General features: G+C 34.2%; 2 protein-coding genes across 3 annotated transcripts in view; one reads left to right on the top strand and one right to left on the bottom strand.

Annotated features, from left to right (window-relative positions):
* The window catches only part of Mettl15 (methyltransferase 15, mitochondrial 12S rRNA N4-cytidine), a 220,074-nt gene extending 218,657 nt beyond the window's left edge, over positions 1 to 1,417 (bottom strand). Inside the window, exon 1 of one of the 2 annotated variants that reach the window (XM_076846996.2) lies at positions 1,339 to 1,417. The gene's annotated coding sequence lies outside the window, so the exon portion shown is untranslated. Of the gene's footprint in view, positions 1 to 1,235 lie in introns of both variants that reach the window. The other variant, XM_076846995.2, reaches the window with a different exon arrangement.
* A 109-nt stretch (positions 1,418 to 1,526) lies between these two features.
* Kif18a (kinesin family member 18A) overlaps positions 1,527 to 21,743 on the top strand; it is a 66,954-nt gene continuing 46,737 nt past the window's right edge. The window contains exons 1-9 of the mRNA XM_076844288.2: positions 1,527 to 1,605; positions 8,999 to 9,368; positions 11,037 to 11,194; positions 14,012 to 14,116; positions 14,674 to 14,784; positions 16,884 to 17,081; positions 19,015 to 19,191; positions 20,535 to 20,609; positions 20,822 to 20,934. Of these exons, the coding sequence (XP_076700403.1) occupies positions 9,044 to 9,368; positions 11,037 to 11,194; positions 14,012 to 14,116; positions 14,674 to 14,784; positions 16,884 to 17,081; positions 19,015 to 19,191; positions 20,535 to 20,609; positions 20,822 to 20,934 (1,262 nt within the window). The 5' untranslated portion in view covers positions 1,527 to 1,605; positions 8,999 to 9,043. The remainder of the gene's footprint in view (positions 1,606 to 8,998; positions 9,369 to 11,036; positions 11,195 to 14,011; positions 14,117 to 14,673; positions 14,785 to 16,883; positions 17,082 to 19,014; positions 19,192 to 20,534; positions 20,610 to 20,821; positions 20,935 to 21,743) is intronic.

Raw genomic sequence — 21,743 nt, 5'->3', positions numbered from 1 at the left:
ATCATCTTATTGTTACTTAACCTAAAAAGTATTTCAGCAACAAATGATTCTGAGTTGGCTTGTTTGTAGAATTCAAGTATTTTACTTTATGGGTATTCTGAAACTTCTGTTTTCTCTTGGTAAAATGAAAGTAATGATATATACATTGCATGGGCTGTTTTTATAATTAAATGAGATAAGAAAATACATAAAGTGACTAATAAAATACCTGAAATGTCAAAGGTAAAGTACCATACAATAAGGACATATTTAAAATAAAATAAAAAGGTTTCTCAATTTTATTGCCAAATCCAGCTTCAAATAACTTCCATTAGCTAAAATGCATATAATAGTGAGAAATAAATAGTAGCTTTATTGATGATCTACCCAGTGTTCAGAGACAATCATACAACATGCATCACATATAATACACAATGCCTCTGATTTTCTTCAGCCTACTGAAGAATCATAAGGTCCGTAATCTGTTGAGATTCCCATACATTGTTTCACTATAATTGTCTGCATTGTCGAATTCTGTTTATATACAGTGATACTGGATCACTAGAATATGAACTCCAAGAAGGTAGGGATTTTGACCCTACCGTGTACTACTGTGTCCCTAAAATCTACAATCAATATTTGCTGAAAGGATACAATAACAGTAATATGAAGAACAATAAAATTCAAATTACTCAGTAACTCAGTGGCAGAGGGCTTGCCTAGCATGCATGAGGCTCGGGGGTTCAATCCCCAGCACTGCAAAAATACAATAAAATTAAAAATTTAAATATCTTTACAAAGGAAGACGAGTTATCTTAGCAAAAATATTTCTCATTCTTTTCCAAGTACTTTTTGTCTTTTTCAAGTGTACATTCTGAAATAATATCTACAATCTTAAGACTTAAAAATTATCACTTCATCCAATAACAAACTAAGCCAACAGCTTTAAATAAATTTATTTCGTAATGCCATCATTAAAAGAATGTAAAAAGCAAGCAAACACCAAATAGCTTCAACCAGGTAGTAGGCCCGGGAGTACTGAGAAATGAAGCCATGGGCCCTCTAAACATGGGACCTGGATTTCTAATTAATTCGGGGGGAAAAGGCCCCCAGAGGCATGAGCCCTGCCTCACTAATCAGAGAGGGAAAAGAAGAAAATAAATATCCAAAACCCACTAATCCACACCCAACAGGTTCCGCCTCTCCACTTAGCAGAGGGCACACGCCAACCCCTGCCGGTAAAATGTCTCACTCACACCCTGAACTCTGAGACCGGGCCCTGCTCCTGCTGATCAGTTGGCCGAGTGAAGATCCCAGGTGGCTGTGTCCCACCTGCACCTCCGGTCTAGCCCCGCCCACCTCGGCCACCGCCTCCGGAAACCGCCCCGCGCGTTGCCACCGCGACGCACTGAAAAGCCGCTTCCACCCCACCGCGCCACTGAGCCTCCTGGCGCCAAGAGGCAGCGTGCCGTGGCAACGTCAGACGTAGTGACGTCACGATGACGGCAGCCAATGAAAAGAGCCGCTGAAGGAGCTGGCTTGGTTTTGAATCTTGTAGTGGAGTTTGAAGCGCCAGGAGGCGGACATTGAAGTGAAGTAGTCGCGGTAAACTCTTCCGGGCCTAAGGTGAGTAAGAAGTACTAGAAGAGAAAACTGTGATCCCTCTGACGCTGATTTTGATAACCTATCTTACTGGGAGCGGGGGTCCGGCTGCCGCCTCAGGTCTAGAGGACCAGATGGTCTTGTTGACAAACAGAAGCGTTAAGGGGGTGGGGGGTGGCCGGGGCGGTGGGGGGTGGCCGGGGCGGGGGGGGAGGGCCTGTCCCTGGGGAGAAAGTGAAAGCCGGAAAGAACTCCAGTACTAACCAGGAGCATGGGTTAGCCTGACTTCTCTGCAGGAAGGGCAGCGATCTTCTGCCTTCAGTTTCGACAGGAAGTTTTCTAGGGTATCTTGGCTTTATTCCCAGACTTTGGCATAGGACTGTAACTGTCCAGCACCTTGCAGTGTGAGGTTCCTGGACTCCAAATTTGGAGTGTTTTATTTCAGATGCAGATGTAAGTGTGTCTCTGGGCTTAACTATCAAATGAGGAGTTTTCGTTCATGACCGCATAAAGTTTTTGGCTGGCGAGGTTCAGCTATTAGCTTTGTGCTACTGCTCCATTGGGAGTCAGCTCCTAGCCCCAGTCGTAGCTTCAAGGTAAAACCTGTCCTGACTACCTAAGGGACTTTCAGAGTTACACTGGCAAAGTGCTCTGCAAATGAGAGTGCCTGTGAGCGCTGAGCATCAGTCCTATGGTTTCTCCTTTAGCTAATTCAAGACTTCAGGAGTTAATTAACCCCTATGTTACAAAGAAACCAAAACAGGCTGCTGCACTTTAACTTGAACTACTCTTGTGAAAAAGAAATGATCTGATGAGAACTAATTTTGTTCCATAGTTTATAACTATGGAATAATTGGGTAAAAAGCATTAAATACTCAACAGGTTCTAGCTGTTGGTGTCATTTCACTGCACAGTCACAGGCTGTGACTGGTTTGGGGAGGTTTTCATGAATTTTGGAGGTATAGGATATGAAGTTCAAAGACTAGATTGTTACTGCGTTTATATTATTTTGTAAGAACTGTCCGTTTTGGTAGAAAAGAGTATCTGCTTTTAACAGTGATCAATCTCTTTGGTTATTGAAAAGTATTTACAAGCACATAAAATTTTCATTTTAAAATTACATCTTGTCCTACTATAGATATACCTCAAATCAATAAAATGGATTTTCTCCTGTTAACTCTGACAACTAAAATTTTTAAAAAGCCCATCTATCAGTGATGCCCTTCCCTTCACTAGAATTTTTCATTCTTTCCTGATTGATGCATCAGTTAGTGGGAGTTAATGAAGTTAGTGGAAACAGTGGCTCTAATAATAAGATTATTCAAAGAGTAGGTCAAGTTAAACACTATAGATGAGGATAGTTCCCAGTCCTAAGAAATTCTTGTCAAATCAGAATAGAATTCAAATTTGAGTTTACTGATTTTTTTCTTAGAAACACATGACCTTAACAAGATCAGTATCTGTCTTCAAATTTAATAACAAGTTGTGAATAACATAATTCACATATGTCTATTTTGGTGCCATTGTTTGGAAGCTTTCTCTGCAGATTCTAGTAGAGCATAGTTGTAAAAACATGGCCTTTGGATTTGAATCCACTTAATGGCTCCCCACTGACTAGCTATATCATTTGAGAAAATTACTTATCCCAAGACTGCCCCTGTGTTTGTAAAATAGTAATAGAACCCACCTTATATGATTATTATAAGAATTGAAGGAGATGATGAATATCAAATGTTTACCATAACACCTGACACATAGAGTAAACTCAGATGATAATCATCATTGCTCATTATCACTAGTTATCACGATACAGACTTAATCCAAGCTTTTTTAATAACATGTTTCCTGAGAGTTGCTACTGTGTGATGTGGGGCAGGCACAGCAAAATCATCAGTTATGTTTCAACATGCATTTGAGAACTCTTTTACTAAGACTTGAGATCTTCTATTGTAGGCAACTAGAGTACAACTAGGAGTTGAGGGACGAAGGAAATGAAGAGATATTGGTCCAGATGTACAAACTTTAAATTATAAAATAAACTAGTTCGTGGGATCTAATGTACACCATGGGTAGTGATAGATCTATCGTGGTAATCATTATACAATGAATATATCAAATCTTTACATTGTATACCTTGAATATATACAATCTTTATTATCAATTATATCTTTTTTAAAGTAAGCAAATATGTATATATTTTTAATTTCTATGGGAAAATCTCTGAGGATCTCTGCTCTGAACAGATTACATTGCTTTTTGAATTGTGTGTATATTTTATGTAGTTAGTTGATTAATTCATTTGTTTGTCATTCATTTGAGAACTTACTGTACCAGACTCTCTACAAAAGACTAGGGATATGAAGTAAAAACCGTTACATTAGCTGTTATTTCTTATTATTCTCTTGTACCCTTTTCTAGTCATATGCAATATCCATAAAATTTTGGAGCTAGGAAAGGACCTTAGATATATAATCTAACCTTTTTGTTTTATATATTAGCATCTCAAGTTCCTTCATTAGTCTTTATACCATACTTTCCCTAGACATGATAACTATCCTTCTATTAAAATTGACAGTGAACCAGGTATAGCACACATATGTAATCCCAGCAACTCAGAAGAATGGGGAAGAAGTATCACAAACTTGAGATTAACCTCAGGAATTTAATGAAATCCTGTCTCAAAATAAAAGAGACTGTAGATATAGCTTAAGAGTAAAGTGCCCCTGAGAGTTCAATCCCCAGTACCAATAAATAAAATGGGATTGAAGATATTTATCCTTTATATTGTAGTCCTGCCAATGAAATCCTACCAGTTTGGTCTTTTGATTCTACTTAAAAAATAGCACTTAGGAGTAGATATGACAAAACATATCAGAGACTGCAATACTATTTTTATAACACTTGTCTGAATATCATTTGTAAATCACCAGATTATTGTATGGATAATATTTAGGATTTTTTTTTTTTACTGCTTCATATTAAACATACTCAAGGAATTTACTCTCTGCACTGATTCAGAATCAACTAAATGTCAATCTCTTTTAGTCAACCATGTTACAAAGAAAGCAAGCATCATGTTTTAATGTAGGACCCATCTCATTACACCCTGAAGATATATATCTAAACTTTTCAAATTATTATTATCACTATTATTATTATTATTTTGAAACTGGTCTCCTTATATTTCCCAGGTTAGCTAACCTCCAAATCTTGTGCTCAAGAGAGCTAACTGCCTCAGCCTCCCCATTAGCTGGAACTATAGGCACATGCCACAGTACTAGGCTTGAATTTTGTTACTTTTTTGATGATTCTGTTGACTTTTGGCATCATTATTAAGAAAATTGAGGCTGCAGTTGTAGCCCAGGGATTGAGTACATGCTTAGCATGTGAGTTCCCTGTTCAATCCTAGCACCAAAAAGAAAAGTTATGCTTACTGATTTTTTTCTTAGAAACACATGACCTTAACAAACAAAAGATCAGTTTCTGTCTTCAAATTTAATAACAAGTTGTGAAACAAAATTAGGTTTAACATTATACTTCTTAAACTCCTTTATGTGGTTGTCCTGAAATACCTATTACCTTATAAAATGCCTCAGATAATTCTCAGTTAACCTCAAACACAAATTTAAATTCTTAAGGCTTAGATTCCAGATTCTAAAACTGGCCCCACCCTTATCCAGTTTTGTTCTTTTAATGCAGTCCTCTCCCTTCCACAGCACTCTCCAGCTGTAGTAAAAGAAAACAGAGATTCCCTTGAACATTTCGTTAGAAGTCTACTCACACATTCTAACCTATCTCAGACCCTGGAAAAATGCCTAGCACATACCTGTCAATAAATATTTACTAAATGCAAAACTAGTTTTCCTTCCTGAAATATGTTTATCTGGCTAATAACTATCCATCCTTCAGCTCTCAGTTCCAGTCACGTTTCTCCAGGAAGATTTCTAACTATACTCATCCCCCATTGTAGGCTTTTATAGCACTTGTCAACACTTCACGTTTGTGTCAGTCCTATATTAATATGTTTCCCTTACTACACCGTGAATTTAAAAAAAATAGCAATAGTAACAAACACTTGTAGCAAATTCTTGTGCCTAGAATTATGCTAAATGTTTAATCCTTATCTAGTTCTTACCATAAGTCTATGAGGAAATAGATACTATTATTAGACCCACTTTACAGATGAGGAAACTGAGCCACAAGGAAGTTTAATAACCTGCCATTGACATAGCCAGTAAGTAATAAAGCTGGGTTTTAACCAAAGATGTTTGGGCCTAACATCTAATAGTTAACCTCTTTAAAAAATTAATTGGCGAGGTTGTCTCACCTTCTAATCTTGCAATTCTAAAGCTTTGTTTTGAAATAATCACATATTTGATGTCCTTTTAGCCCATTTTTGTGTATTTTATCAAAAGTGTGTCTGTTAAAGCCAAAACATTGTTGACTATTTCAGAAATGTTTGGCAGTATATATGTGGGGAGATAGTTTTGGGTATCACAAAGAATGCAGGAGACTACTAGCCTGTAATGGGCAGGGAACAGAAATACTAAACATTCTCTAATACATGGAACAGTTCTAAAGAAAGAATCATCCTACCCAAAATGCTGTTCATATAACCACACTGGGAAACATTAAAGGATGAACTCACTATGGGAAGAAGAGGCAGAAGTAGGGATAGGTAGAGAAGAAAAATTGATACGTAGTACATACTTTAATTCACTTAGTATTTATTGTCTTTTTTAGCATTCACAACAATCCTATGAAGTAGTATTATCTCTTATATTCAAGGTAACCTGAGACTTAGGGTTAGTAACTTATACAAGGTCATGAGAAGAAGTATAGGTTCTTTGCAGAACTTGGCTAGACAGAACCTCAAGGATGGAGACCAGAGTAGTGATTCACCTGGGACATGACTTTAGCATCCAAGTGATCTACTCTTCCTCTTCAGCATTCTATTTTTGGATAAAGACAGAGTCCTGAAAAGACAGAACTGAGTCTAGTACCTGTCGCTTTTAGATTACTTTGGCCTTAGAACTTTGTCCAAAACTATATGGTTTGTGACATATTTTAGTTTTAATAGTGCTGTCATGTCTCCCATTTAAAAACAATAAACTAAATATATTTTGGCTCCTCCTCCCTTTTTATCTACACCATTTCTCTTCTCACTTTTAGAATACTACTTCCTACTATTTTCCCATTCCGATTTTTGATTTTTCCACTTGCCCAGAGCTGCTCTACACATTGGCCTCTGTGTTACTAAATCCCATGGTTAACTCTTGAGTAAATACTTGACCCATTAGATGTATTTAACACAATTGATCACTGTCTTTATTATTTAAAGGTTTTCCAAAAGTCTTAAAGCAGTTTAAAGCTTTAAGTTTACTATAAACGTTATATTTGTTACTCAATTTAAGCTTGTATAGATGGGCTTCATCTTGGATGATGGGACAAAATGGTTTAAATGCTAAGGACAGCCTTTATTTTCTTAAATTGACTTCCTACTGCCTTGATATTTTCACTCTTGGATTCAATATGTCCAAAATTGAACTCTTGGTTCCTTTCTTTCCCCCAAACAGACCCCTTACACCCACCACAAACCTGCACCCTCAATTATTTCCATCTCATTTGATGACTACTCCATTCTTCCAACACTCAAGCCAAAAAAGTTGCAGTTGTTCTTGAATCTTATCTTTCTCTCATACCCCTCATCTACCTATTAGGAAATTCTGTTGATCTTCCTTCAAAATCTCACTGCTTACCACCTCTGCTGCCACCATTCTGTTCTGAGTGACACCATAAACTCTTGCCTATATTACTTCAGTGGGTTAGTCTCTATTCCCTATCATATTTCATCTTCACAGCAGTAAAAATGATCAGATTATTACTGCTGTGCTTAGAACTTTCCAGTGGTTCTTTATCTTATTCAGAATACAAGCCTAAGTTCTTTAGCATGCCACATTTTTTAACTTATTTTTACCTTGTCTCGCATCTCCCAGTATCTGTGTAACTAACTTCTTTACCTCCTTCAAGTCTTTATTCAACTGTTATTTAAACATCTGGTGTTATTTTATTTTTAATTAACAAATAATAATGGAATGCATTTGTGGAATGTAATGTGATGTTTCTATTTTTAGCAATTTTGAAACATACATTAATTAACTATAATTATTCCCCCTGTGTAACTGAAACTTTATATCCTTTGACCAATTTTTCCCTGCTCATCCCCCCTCCTCAGCTCTGATAATCATCATTCTGCTCTGTTTCTATTATATCATATTTTTAGATTCCACATATGAAATCATATGTTGTCTTTCTTTGCCTGATTTATTTCACTTTGCATAGTATCTTTTAGATATATCCATATCATCAACAAATGGCAGAATTTTATTCTTTTTAAAGCTGAATAGTATTCCATTGTGTATGTATGTCACATTTTTATTCATTCATCTGATGATAGACATTGTTTCTGTATCTTGGCCATTATGAATAGTGTTGCAATGAACAAGGGAATGCAGACATACTTTCAACACATTAATTTCAGTTCCTTTGAATGTACCCCAGAAGTGGAATTGCTGAATCACAGTAATTTTCTCACCTTCTTCAAGTTCTCAACTCAAATGTTTGGGGGGCGGGGGGGGGTATTATGCATATATATGAGGGAAAGATTATTTCCTGGGTAGTTGAGGTTTCCAAATTACTGATCTTTGTTAACTTACTTTTTCTCTTTTATGTGAGACAACTAAAAGTCAAATCATAATTGTTAAACCTGCTGTCATTAATTTTCCTGTAATTTGTATATAATTAAGAGATCAAGCACTATGATGTCTTCAGAGACTGGAATTTCTGTCTCTGAATATACCAAGAAGGATATTCCATTTCTATCACCTTCTGGCTAACTAACTGATGCATCCTTGGAACTATTTTTAACCCTTTTGTATCCTTGAAATACAGGTAGAGACCAGCCTGGATGCATCACTTTCCATTGCTGAGAGGTCTGCAGCCAAGATCACTTTAACTAAATATAGTTCATAAGCTAAAGCTCTGAAAGAACCTTTCCCTTCCATTCCTAGGACTCAAGCAAAATAGTGCTGGAGCCATTGTGAAATCAAAGCTGAGATTTTTTAAGTGCAATACTGTAGGGATATATGACTGATTCAGTTATTGTATTTGAGTTTACACTGAAACCCACACTTTAACTAATATTTCAAGTAAAAGGATTTTATCATGCTTTTGTGTATATGGGTGCCATATAAAATTTTTTTTAGGGTATTTAAGAGTACCTTTCTCTACATACATATTTCCCCCACCAGCGTTTACCAAGTAAATGGAACAGAATTAAAACTTTTTATGAACAAATACTGCATGCCAGTTTTAAATGGAACTAATATTAAAACTTTATTTTCCTTTTGAATTCCAGAGAAGTATCAGGAATTCAAATAAATAGGAACCAAGATAATCAACAATGTCTGTCACAGAGGAAGAACTATGTCGCCACATGAAAGTTGTTGTTCGTGTACGCCCTGAAAATAGAAAAGAAAAGGCAGCTGGTTTCCATAAAGTGGTTCATGTTGTGGATAAACATATTCTAGTTTTTGATCCCAAACAAGAAGAAGTCAGTTTTTTCCATAGAAAGAAAACTACAAATTTTGATGTTACAAAGAGGCAAAATAAAGATCTTAAATTTGTATTTGATGCTGTTTTTGATGAAACTTCAACTCAGTTAGAAGTTTTTGAACACACTACCAAGCCAATTCTTCGTAGTTTTTTGAGTGGATATAATTGTACAGGTAATTATTTCAATTTTGAATTTAATTTTTTCATCTCCTTATAGCTTTACATTGAGAGAGGTATTGGTCATTTCCTCTAAATGTGATCAAATTTAAGGTACTTGTGTGCTAAAAAGTCTTAAGAAATTTAATAGACTTATCTTTAAATGTAGACTTACTTTGAAATTTAGTCATTAGACATAACATTTATGATTTATGAAACTTTGTCTTACCAGGGCCTCTATGGCCCTATCATTAGTTCATTCATTTTCCCATGTTAATAACCACATGCTTCTTGCAACTGAAGTCAGATTTCCCCTCATTTGTATTCATAAGTATTCTCACTGCTTACCTATAGAGTTATCTATCCATCCCTGGTGAATAGGTTTTCTGAACACTTGGCAGCTTCTTTCACAGCACAATTTTTCTCTCAGGTACTTTGAAATAAAAATATTAAGACTCCATAATAATTGGGTATCTTGTGCTATTTTAGTATATCTTCAGCCCAAGAAGCATCTGCTTTGACAAAACTAATTTGCATTTGCAAAAGTCCATATTGCTTTCTCACACAGAGTGAGAGAGAAAGAGAGATGTAAAATGGCCAATTAATTGATTGACTATAAATCACTGGAAACCATTACTAATATATTATTTTTATAATTGTCAGTTTTTTTAAATGCCAGTTTCCATGACATTTTTGCCCAAAGCACTCCTTCACTGTAACATGTATGTTTCACTATCACTAATTTGGTGTTTTGGTTTTTTGTTTTTCGTTTTCCATATTGGGGATTGAACCCAGGACACTCTACTACTAAACTGTATCCCCAGTATATTTTATTTTTGATTTTGAGACAATATTACTTATTCTCAGTAAGTTGCCCAGGCTGTGCTTGAACTAGTGATACTTCTAACTCAGACTCTGGGATTATAGTTGCTGGGATTATAGGAATGTACCACCTTACTTGGCCTGATTGAGTTTTATGACAGGAGTATTACCCTTTTGAGTAAGAATAGAATGTGGTTTATTGATTGGGACTGCTGTGATTTTTATTTTTAAGCAGATAATCATTTCTATTTTCACAAAACATCAAATTGCTTCTAGAGCTTTTTAAACTAATTCTTAACTTAATACAGAGTTGTTAGCTGGTTGTTAGGTACTAAGGGTACATGGCCTCTACCTCAGTGGAGCTCACAGAAATAGTGCGATGCCAGGTACAGTGGCACACGTCTATAATCCCAGTGACTCAGGAGGATGAGACAGGAGGATCTCAAGTTCAAAGCCAGCCTCCACAACTTAGTGAAGCCCTAAGCAACTCAGTGAGACTCTTTTTCTAATAAATAAAATACAGAAAAGGGCTGGGGATGTGGTTAAGCATCTCTGAGCTCAATCCCTGGTACCAAAAGAAAAAAAATAAAGAAATACAGTGTGATACCTGTTAAGGTAGATATGGATGTGTAGCATACCCTGAGTATACAAATGAAGTAGATGTTTCTGCCTATGACAATGAGGAAAGGAACAGAAAAGTTGACATTAGTGCTAAGAAAGAACAAAAAGGTGATATCTCTTGGGTTTAAAAAGTTACTATTTGGAATATCCAGATATAACTACCCACCAGGCAAACAGTGGACATAGTAATATTACGTATGTGTCATAACAAAGAAGTTTGATACCTTTTCACAAAAATTCAGTACTTGCATATGGTGCCACTGGAGCTGGGAAGACCCACACAATGCTAGGATCAACTGGTGAACCTGGAGTAATGTACCTAACAATGTTAGACCTTTACAAATCCATGGATGAGATTAAAGAAGAGAAAATATGTAGTACTGCAGTTTCTTATCTGGAGGTAAGTTGGCACTATCACTTTTTTTAATCACTGTTTTTGAGAAATCTTTTAATTGCATGGGTCATTCAAATTGTTATACGTTTCTCATGAATGTGAAAAATCATTAAAATATCTGGTTTTGAATATTTTTTATGTATATTACTGTTTTTTTTTCTTTTGGCACAATTTCAGACTTGCAGAGAAGTTGTAAAAATAGTACAAAGAACTTCCAGATACCCTTCATTCACCAAGATCTCCCATATGTTAACATTTTACCACATTTGCTTTCTCTCTGTGTGTGTATCCATTTATTTTTTTCAGAACTGTTTAACTTGCAAGCTTGTAAATACAAGAAAATTTCTTAAATAACTTTGAACAGTTATCAGAAACAGAAAATTAGCAATGTTATAACGTTGTTATCTCACCTATAGATCTTAATGAGATATTACTAATTATTCTATTAATACCCTTGTTGAAAACGAAATCTAAAACCATGAATGGCATTCAGTTGTCATTCCCCTTTGATATCCTTAAATGTAAAATTTCCTATGTTTCAATTTTATGATGCTACCATAAAATCCTCTGTTTAGGTTTGTCATGATTAGATTTAGGTTATGGGTATAGACTGGCAGAAACACCACAAAAGTGATGTTCAGTTCTGTTGCTTTATATCAAAACATTTATGTGGTTGATTGATACTGTTTTTGACAATGTTAACTTATATGATTAATTTCATTATGTTGATATCTGCAGGTTTTTTCCACTCCAGTGATATTATTTTACCCTTTATAATTAATAAGTATCTTATGGGAAAACAGTGTAAACTCCTTTTTCTCCTCAGAGTCGCATCTATTAGTATTAGCAGCCACTGACATGTCTACATCAGTCATTATTCTGATGGTAGATGATGGTGATTTTTAAATTATATCATTTCTAACTTTGCATTCGGATAGTGTTTTAGGAACCAATGCAGAAACAAAACCCTAATTTCACCATCAGTGTTAGCAGGCATTTCTAGTATCAGAAAAGTTCTCTCATTAACATCCTGTAGTTTAATTCCTACTATGGGAATTTCTTCCAAACTTTGATTAAAATCAAATACATTTCTAAAAGTTTCCTTATCACTCTATAAAACTTAAAGTAGAACTGATTTTCATCATTAAGAAGTAAAATGAGTTCTGGGGCTACAGCTCAAGTGGCAGAGCGCTTGCCTGGTATGTATGAGGCACTAGGTTTGATCCTTAACACCACATAGAAATACACAAATAAAATAAAGGCATTCTGTCCATTTACAACTACAAAAAGATTTAAAAAAATAATAAAGAAGTAAAATGAATTATTCTGAACGCAGGATATTTAAGGAAATGAGAGTGGCTGCACTTTTTTCTTCTTTTTTAAATCTTTTCTAACTAGAAGAATTTTTAAATTGATACTTTCTTAATTTTTACTGAGTTAATATCTGCTTTCCTTATGTTAATGATATAGCAGTACCATATATGGATAGATCGTGCACCAAAATTGCTTACAAAGCATTAAAAAAATACTTACGGCTACACCTCAGTGCTTGGATATTTTAATTTCATAGGTTGGTGATGTGACCCAGCCCTCTGATAAAAGTTCCCAAGTGAGTCTCATGCATAAATCAACTTGGGAGTAATCATTCTGTTCTGTGTGATTGAAATGGATAATGAAAAGCAATAGAAAAATGAGTGCTACCTATCAGAAAAATAAGAAGTAAAAATTTGTATTTTTATATTATCATTTTATTACTTTGAGCTTTATTACAGTTTAACAAAATGTTATCATTCTTTGTAGAGAATTGTACCAGCAAAGAATTTTCACTATAGGCTAGTTACATCATAGAAGGAAATAATACGAATTTTTTTTTAATTTATTTATTTGGTACTGAGGATTGAAACCAGGGACACTTTACTACTGAGCTACAACCCCAGTCCTTGTTTATTGTTATTTTGTTCTTTGGGAGTTTTGTTTCTTTTATTTGTTTTTGTTTTTGAAACAGGTTTCAACTGAGTTGCTTGGGGCCTAAGTTGCTTAGCCTCTCCTCAGATTTGCAATCCTGCCTCAGCCTCCCAAGTCACTGAGATTATAGTGCACCACTGAGCCAGCCAAAATAATTTTTAAAGACTTATTAGTAGTAAAAGTTGTAATTTCATTTGACAAGTAGTAAATTTGTACCTTTAATAAATTTGTAAAATCAAATCAATAATACTACTTCTGTATATTATTTACAGAAATTACTTTTAAAATGTTGCCAGGTATAGAAAACATATGTGTATTTACCATCAGGCAGTGGAGCAGTTATCTAGGCTTCAATCTCTATTTTATAATTATCTTTGTGACGATGGACAAATTGCTTAGTCTTAGTTGCCTCATCATTAAAATGGGAAGGAGTCCCCTTAACATTGTAAGTTAAACAATGTAAATGAAGGATTAAAGCCACAAATACCAGTTGTCATTGAGTATGAGCTTTCTTTAACATTTATTCTCTGAAATTTATATATTTACAGGAAATAGGAAAAGGCAACTCTGCTATATTATATATTTCTGTTTCATTATAGTAATCAAACCAGGAATTATGGGGTGAGGGTGTAATGACTCCAATTTTTATTCTCAATTTTAAACCTAGGGGATCAAATACTTTCATTTTCTGGAATGGTAGAAAATATATGGCAACATGAGAGCAAATGAGTGAAAATGAATTGTTCTTTTTATCTAAAGTTCTAGTAACAAATGAGCAATGTGTGTGTCTTATAATCACTGTTATTTTTATCGCAGTGCCAAAAAGGGGTTTTATTTTGTGGTGGTGTTGTTTTTAAGGTTTATAATGAACAGATCCGTGACCTCTTGGTGAATTCTGGTCCACTTGCTGTCCGGGAAGATGCCCAAAAAGGAGTGGTTGTTCAGGGTCTGACTTTACACCAGGTATGTTTATAAATGCCTTTTTCTCATGTTAGAATAATAGCATGTATGACTAGCCATTTATACAGCCATTTACTTATTTTCCAACCTATTTAGAAAAGAAAGAAACTAATGAAATACAGAATTAAGTAGGATATCGTCTTTGCTTTTGAAATAATTGGGGTTTTTTTGGTTTTGTTTTTTCAAAAATCTGCTTGAACATTTGATTTTGTGTTTTATTCTGTTATCTCCTCCAAGGCTATATTTACCTTTCATTCCTCATACAGCACCAACTTCTGATCGGATGATACATAGGTGATATTTAATACAATTGAGTGATAGAAAATACTTTCCTTTCACCTTTGAAAGTCTTGTTTCTTTAAAGTTTATTAAAGTGCTTAGGGTTGTACCTTAGTGCTACAGCATTTGCCTAGTGTGTTTGAGTTCCTAGGTTTGATTCTGAGCAGTACACATACACATTTACACGCACACAAAGAAAAAAAAAGAAAGATTATTGAAAAATATAGATCTCTAATTTGTGTTCTGTTTTTGTTTTTGTTTTTCTATTTAAACTTATATAGCCCAAATCCTCAGAAGAAATTTTACAGTTATTAGATACAGGAAATAAGAACAGGACACAACATCCCACTGATGTGAATGCTACATCTTCTCGTTCTCATGCTGTTTTCCAGGTAATGAGCTATCACTTTTAAAGTAAAATTTAAGATAAATAAAGCAAAATTCATGAATAATAATTTCCATACATGAGGAAAAAGATTTCTTCATCTGTAGACTTTTCTTCTTCTCAGTACTTTCTTTACTTTGCAGTTTTTAAGAATATCTTACCACTAAGAATATTTAGAATTCAGATGGCATAAAACAAAACCATGATCTTTCACCTTTGTGAATATAGGAATATATAGGTTTCAGTCCTTGTAGATACAGGATGGTAAAGTGATAGTAATAGAAGCTTTTTTTTTGTTAAGTAGTTGAATATATTTAATCATTCTACAAAAATAATCTTATATTCAGAGTAAGATTTCTCCTATATAAATCTAGATTTATAGAGCTATTTGATAAGGAGGATATTAATTCACTTGTTAAAGATTTCATCATGAGGAGCATGTAAGTACCTGCATTCCTTAAGATTGACATAGTTCACATGACGTAAAAGACCTAAAGCATTGGTTAGTAGCCATTGCTTGTACTTCCTAGTCCTTTTTATAACTAAGTGATTATGTAAAGCCTGATTTTGAATTATGCTGTGTAAAATTCTTCTTATGAAACAGAAAATATTGCAGTTGAAAGAATTTATATCTCGAGAACTCAAGCCATTCAGATGATCTCCAGGAAACAAGTTTTCATTGGTCTTTCCTTACTGCTGTTTATTTAGTCTTGTGAGAAAATATCTGTGACACTGAAATTTCCCTGAAATATCTTAGACCTTGCTTTATAAGAAAATTTAATTAAATAATTTTATAATGGAATAATGGGTTTTCTTCCTTACCACCTTTTTTATTTCACTTAAAATGCTAAGAAATAGCTTAAAACATTTGAATAAGTTATACCTTACTAGGCAGTTGAAAATAACAAGTATACTACTACCTTTTTTATATATAATATTCTCTTAATTATAAAAACATAAAACAGTTTTGTAGATTAGAAAAAGTTTACTCTTGATTTTGGGTCAACATTCACATTCAGCTTTCCTTTGAAAGCAATCCTGGAGGCTTGCAAAGCATTCTGACCACTACCTTTGGTTTTCTCTTAGGAACATTATTTCTATAGAACCCCTGTACCCTACCCACCATCACCTCTGATAATTCCATATTCTGATTCAAGTGGTACCAGAATACAAATACAATTGTTTTGGCTTCAAACAGATCAAGAGTTGTTTTCCTCTAAGTATACTGCATTAATCAGCTTTCTGTTTCTTTAACAAATACTTAAGATGATCAGTTTAGATATATGAAAAGATTTATTCATACTTTTGGAGGTTTCAATCCTTAGTGAATTGGCCCTCTTGCTTTTGAGCCTGTGGTGAGGCAGCACATCATGACTAATTGTATATATAGTGGCAAAATCTTTCACCTTATGGCTCCATGAGAAAATAGAAGGTTCTGAGGTCCTGGCTGTTTTCTTTAAGCACATGCCCTCAATGACGAAAAGATCTCCCTCTTTGTACCACATTTTTTTACCACTGTGTGTGTGTGTGTATGTATGAGAGAGAGAGAAATTGAAAGAAAATGAGAGAGACAGGGTCTTGCTATCTTGCCCAGGCTGATCTCAGACTCCTGGGTTTAGTTGATCCTCCTGCCTCAGACCTCCAGAGTACCTAGGACTTCAGGCCTACACCACCATGCCTAGGTTTGACCCCACCTCTGAAAGTTTCCACCACCTCCAGGTAGCACCAGTCTGGGGAACAAGTGTTTAACACATAGGCCTTTGGGATATTTAAGATCCAGAGTAGGGCTAGGAATGTGGTACAGTGATAGAGCACTTGCCTAGTGTGTATGATGTCCTGTGTGAGACCCACAGTACTTCAACAAAAAAGCAAAGGGGGAAAAGAAGTAAAATCTATCCTGCAGCATATACACATAAGAAGGCTTTTTGTTTTCATATTTTTCTCTAGTGATTATATTCAGTACTCTTAAATATCAGACTGTTACCTTGTTTTTTAATTTTTTTAAATGACAATATTTTGTTTTCATGCTCTTCTAAAAATAAATGGGTTTCCCTTTTAATTTCTTAAATGTTATCCTTATTTCCAACTCTTCTTCTATAATTTAAGATTTATTTGCGACAACAAGACAAAACAGCAAGTATCAATCAAAATGTCCGAATTGCCAAGATGTCACTTATTGACCTGGCAGGGTCTGAGCGTGCCAGTGCTACCAGTGCTAGAGGGACCCGATTTGTAGAAGGCACAAATATTAATAAGTCACTTTTAGCTCTTGGGAATGTCATCAATGCCTTAGCAGATACGAAGGTGGGTACTGTACATTTGTTAAATATTTTGAAATATTGAAACATAATTTCTAGAAAGATACTATTTAATATAATTTTTAAATGTTACAAATCAAATTTAATCAGAATTGGTTGAATTAAAAGTAATGAATATCAAATTGATAATATTTCATGGTACATTCTTATCATTTATTTTGAACTTGGTTTTTAAAGTGACTATTGATCACTGCACAATAAGAATGGTAATTGAGCCAGGTGCAGTGGCTCACACCTGTAATCCCAGTGGCTCTGGAGGCTGAGACAGGAAGATCCAGAGTTCAAGCCAGCCTCAGCAAAGGTGAGGCACTAAGCAACTCAGTGAGACCCTGTTTCTAAATAAAATACAAAAGAGGGCTGAGGGTATGGCTCAGTGAGCGAGTACCTCTGAGTTTAGTCCCAGGCACCAAAAAGAAAAAGGAAAAGAAAAAAAAAAACAGTGATAATTGAAGTGGCATGAAGATAAAAAAAAACATTTTAGAAAATCAAAATTCTGGTCAGTACTTTATATACTGTTATTTTTTTTAAATGTTATGTTTTCTTAAATTTTTTATTTTTAGATATAGTAGAATATGTTTTAAGTATTGCCCTATAGAGAGGAAAAGGAACTAAACATATAAAATGTAATCACTTAATATGGTAATGTTTACTAGGTGCTTTGGAGGTATTTAAAAATATTTTCCGTGTACTATATGCCAGCAGCGCCTACTAAAATGCAGTATATTTGATAACTGATGTAGTTGCAAAGATAGCACCCTGCTTTAGAAATTAAAATATGATCATTTAAGCTCAATCTGGCTGAAAATCTTTAGGAAAATTTTTTGTTAAACTGTTGAAAATGTGACGTTTTGATTTAGAATGAAGTACTTTAACATGATTGGGGAGTCTTTAAAGGACAAGTTACTGAATCACATGAAAATCACAAAAGCAAGATGTCTTTTATAGTCAGAATTAAAATCTGGGACATATAAACAGACAGCATGATAGAACAACTGATTTTGTAAATTTAAACCATTCATACAGTAAGATATTTACCGTGTGTAATAATACTGAAATGACTCAATAGGAGTCACTATTTAAAACTTATGAATCTGTTTTAATGCTTGTCTTATACTTGTAAAATCATTATAGGTTAGGGCAACAGCATACATTCCATACTGTTTGGTAAAGGCTGTTACAATGAAAAGCATGTTACTAAGAGTTCAGGGATCTAGGACCTATTTCAAGCTCTGTGAATTATCAGCTGTTTAACCTGAAGCAAGTCATTTTACTTTTTGCTTATGTTCAGTTTTCTTTAATATGAAAAATATGCATTGGATAACAAACACAAGTTTGCTTTTAGCTTAATATCGTAATGAATATCTTTTAAGAAAAGGGACAATCTTTAAAATGTTAATTCTTCGAATCCTATTGCAATTTCAGGCAAAGTGTCTAATGTTCTATTTATTTTATTTTATATCCATACTAGGTGGCTATTTAAGGAAAGATGTAGCTCTGTACTATGCAGAATTCTTATTCCTCTAGTGTATTTATATAGGGCATATATTGATTTATAGTGTCTAGCTATACTGCAAAGGCTGGGCTGAAACTTGTGATCCCAGGGGCTGGGATTACAGGTGTGTGCCACCATAATAAACCCTACTGCTAACTTTTCACATTAATATGGCACAACTAATGAACCTTATATTTTTTTATGAACTAAAGTTCATACTTACTCCATTAGAGATATAATTTTTAAATAGGATTTTTGTTTTATATTTTCACTGAATAGTGCTATAAGATTCATTATCATTTCAATCACCATTTATATCATAAGCCTAGGCAAAGTAAGGCAGTGCTTAAGTTCTTACAGTGAAGTAGTAGCAAGTTTGCATTTAAATGTGGAAAATGGCATAAGAATTCTTTTTTTGTTCTTTCAGAAAAAGAATCAGCATGTTCCTTACAGAAATAGTAAGCTTACTCGCTTGTTAAAGGATTCTCTTGGAGGAAACTGTCAAACTATAATGATAGCTGCTGTTAGTCCTTCCTCTTTATTCTATGATGACACATATAATACTCTTAAGTATGCTAACCGTGCAAAGGACATTAAATCTTCTGTAAGTATGTTTACTTTGCCTTTTTTCTCAGAGTACATATTAAATGCTTATTATTTTAATAATTCTAATGAAAGCATTAATTAGGGTTGTATTTCTATAAATGAGTTAGGCAGCTGAAGGAAACAAATATCTTCACTTACCTGGTCAACTGAGCATTAATTTAGTCACACCTTTAAGTATCGTGAGTATGTATATAAAGGATAATATCCCATCATCTGTGTACTAGGGTGCTTTAATCCCTTTCTTTTCAGCCTTTCACATTATGGCACATGGTATTTGGTCACATCATAGAGTTATCAGTCAAGGCCTTAATACATTTATTGCTGGCACATTTATTGCTGTACTTTAGCTAAGCACCAATACTTTCTACCTGAAAACCTAGGACATGTTAATCTCTCCATGCTTAATGTACCTCATCTGTAAAATCATTATAATATCTGTCTCAATTTATAAAGTGAAGAGTGTTTTCTTAATAATTTATTTCCATATTCATGATGTTGATGTGCCATTTTCTACATAGGTTAAGAAATACACTAATGATTGGTTAGGTTTTTTTGTTTGTTCTTGTTTTTTTTCCCACTTGTTTCAGATGCTTTAAAGACAACAGAATAAGTGAAAACATGATGTATGTTTAAAACCTCAGGATCTCAGGGCCGAAGAGACCCACAGTTAAACTAGTGTGATGACTCCTTCTCTTCTTCTTCCTTCTGCTACTTTCTTTAAGTATCTAAAGATAAGCAGCTTCTTGTCATCCTAAGAGAAATGTTCATGTTACTTAAAAGCAGTTATACTAGAATCATATAAAGGTTTTTCACATGTTTTTCATGTAATCCTTATTCCAGCCCATTGCAGAAAGCATTTCTAACTCTACAGTTGTATAAATCAAAACTCAGGGAGTTCAAGTATTTGGACTTGACCATGTCTAAATTTCTCTCTACTATTTTGTATTTGCCAGGGGGTTCATACTATTATAAAAAGGATAAGATAGAACAAGAATTTAGTAAAAAATTAGTTGAACTCATTAGTGGGTGGAACATAAAATTACCTCTAAATTTCTTAAAAGTCACAGAAAAAAGAAAATAGGCAATTTTTATTATATTGTGAGTGAATGCTTAAAAGACTTTTTCTCAGTATGGCAATTTCATATACATTATTAATATGCTCACATACTCTTTTGTCACAGGTTTTAAACATGAGCATAATTAATCATTATTGTCACATGATCATATTTGTCAGAAAATCATAATTAATGGAAGTGAATCAAATCATAATGCCTTTTTTATGTATGTAACTTTGTGATTATTGTCCCTGTGTATATAATTATGATTTTTATCTTTTAACAGTTGAAGAGCAATGTTCTTAGTCTCAATAATCATATATCTCAGTATGTAAAGATCTGTAATGAGCAGAAAGCAGAGGTATGTCTTCTGTTTATATTGTTATGCTAATTTTCCTCAGATCCCAGTTACAAGATTCTTTTAGCCTAATTGTCTGGAAAAATTATTGCATTTGCTACTCAATTGAAATCTGGCTCATTCAGATATATTTTTATAGCTACAATTTTGCTGTGGCTGTATATAATGGGAAAAAAACTTGTTTTATGTTTTAACTAGTATTTTCTCTCTACTAGATATTAATGTTAAAAGAAAAACTGAAAGTCTATGAAGAACAGAAAGCCTTTACAGATAGAAATGACAAAACAAAATTAATGATTTCAAACCCTCAGGAAAGAGAAATTGAAAGGTAAAGTAATATAAAATCTCATATTGAAGGAATTTATTTTTTTTAATTGAGTTATATAGTCTGTGTTAACCATCATTATTTATTTTATACACACACACACACACACACACACAGAGGTACACAATCAACTGAATTCAGAAAGTTACTGATTGCTCTTTGTATTACATACTTTGGAAATGAGATAATTTTTGTTTTGATTTTACAGATAGTGATGGAAACCAGGACTTGTGTATAAAGTTTTTTAATTACTTGAATGAGCATCTCTGGATATAAATGAATTGACAAATAGTTATTTTTCAAATTGACCCATTGTCTTCCTAGAACTACTCAAGACTAACAATTCTTGATCCAATGTTCCAGTGAGTTAGTTTGGAAAATTGTTATAATTGTTTGGGGAGAAATTTTTAACTCTTGTGCTATGGGTGTGTCCTATTAAGGAACTTGGAACCCGACCCCGCAATATGTATATTGGAGCCAACTTTTTCTTCTATCAGACACAAAGTCTCTGATTTGATATCAAGCTCCTTGATCCATGTTGAGTTAACTTTTGTGCATGGCAAGAGAAAGGGATTCAGTTTCATTTTGTTGCATATGGATTTCCAGTTTTCCCAGCACCATTTGTTGAAGATGCTATCCTTCCTCCATTGCATGCTTTTAGCCCCTTTATCAAATATAGGATAGTTATAATTTTGTGGATTGCTCTCTGTGTCCTCTACTCTGTACCATTGGTCCACCCACCTGTTTTGGTACCATTGCCATGCTGTTTTTGTCACTATTGCTCTGTAGTATAGTTTGAAGTCTCGTATCAC

The sequence above is a fragment of the Callospermophilus lateralis genome, chromosome 2 (assembly GCF_048772815.1).
Source record: "Callospermophilus lateralis isolate mCalLat2 chromosome 2, mCalLat2.hap1, whole genome shotgun sequence".
Classification (NCBI taxonomy): Eukaryota; Metazoa; Chordata; class Mammalia; order Rodentia; family Sciuridae; genus Callospermophilus; species Callospermophilus lateralis.
Note: the sequence above shows the minus strand (reverse complement) of the source record. Positions and strands in the feature narration are given on the sequence as shown.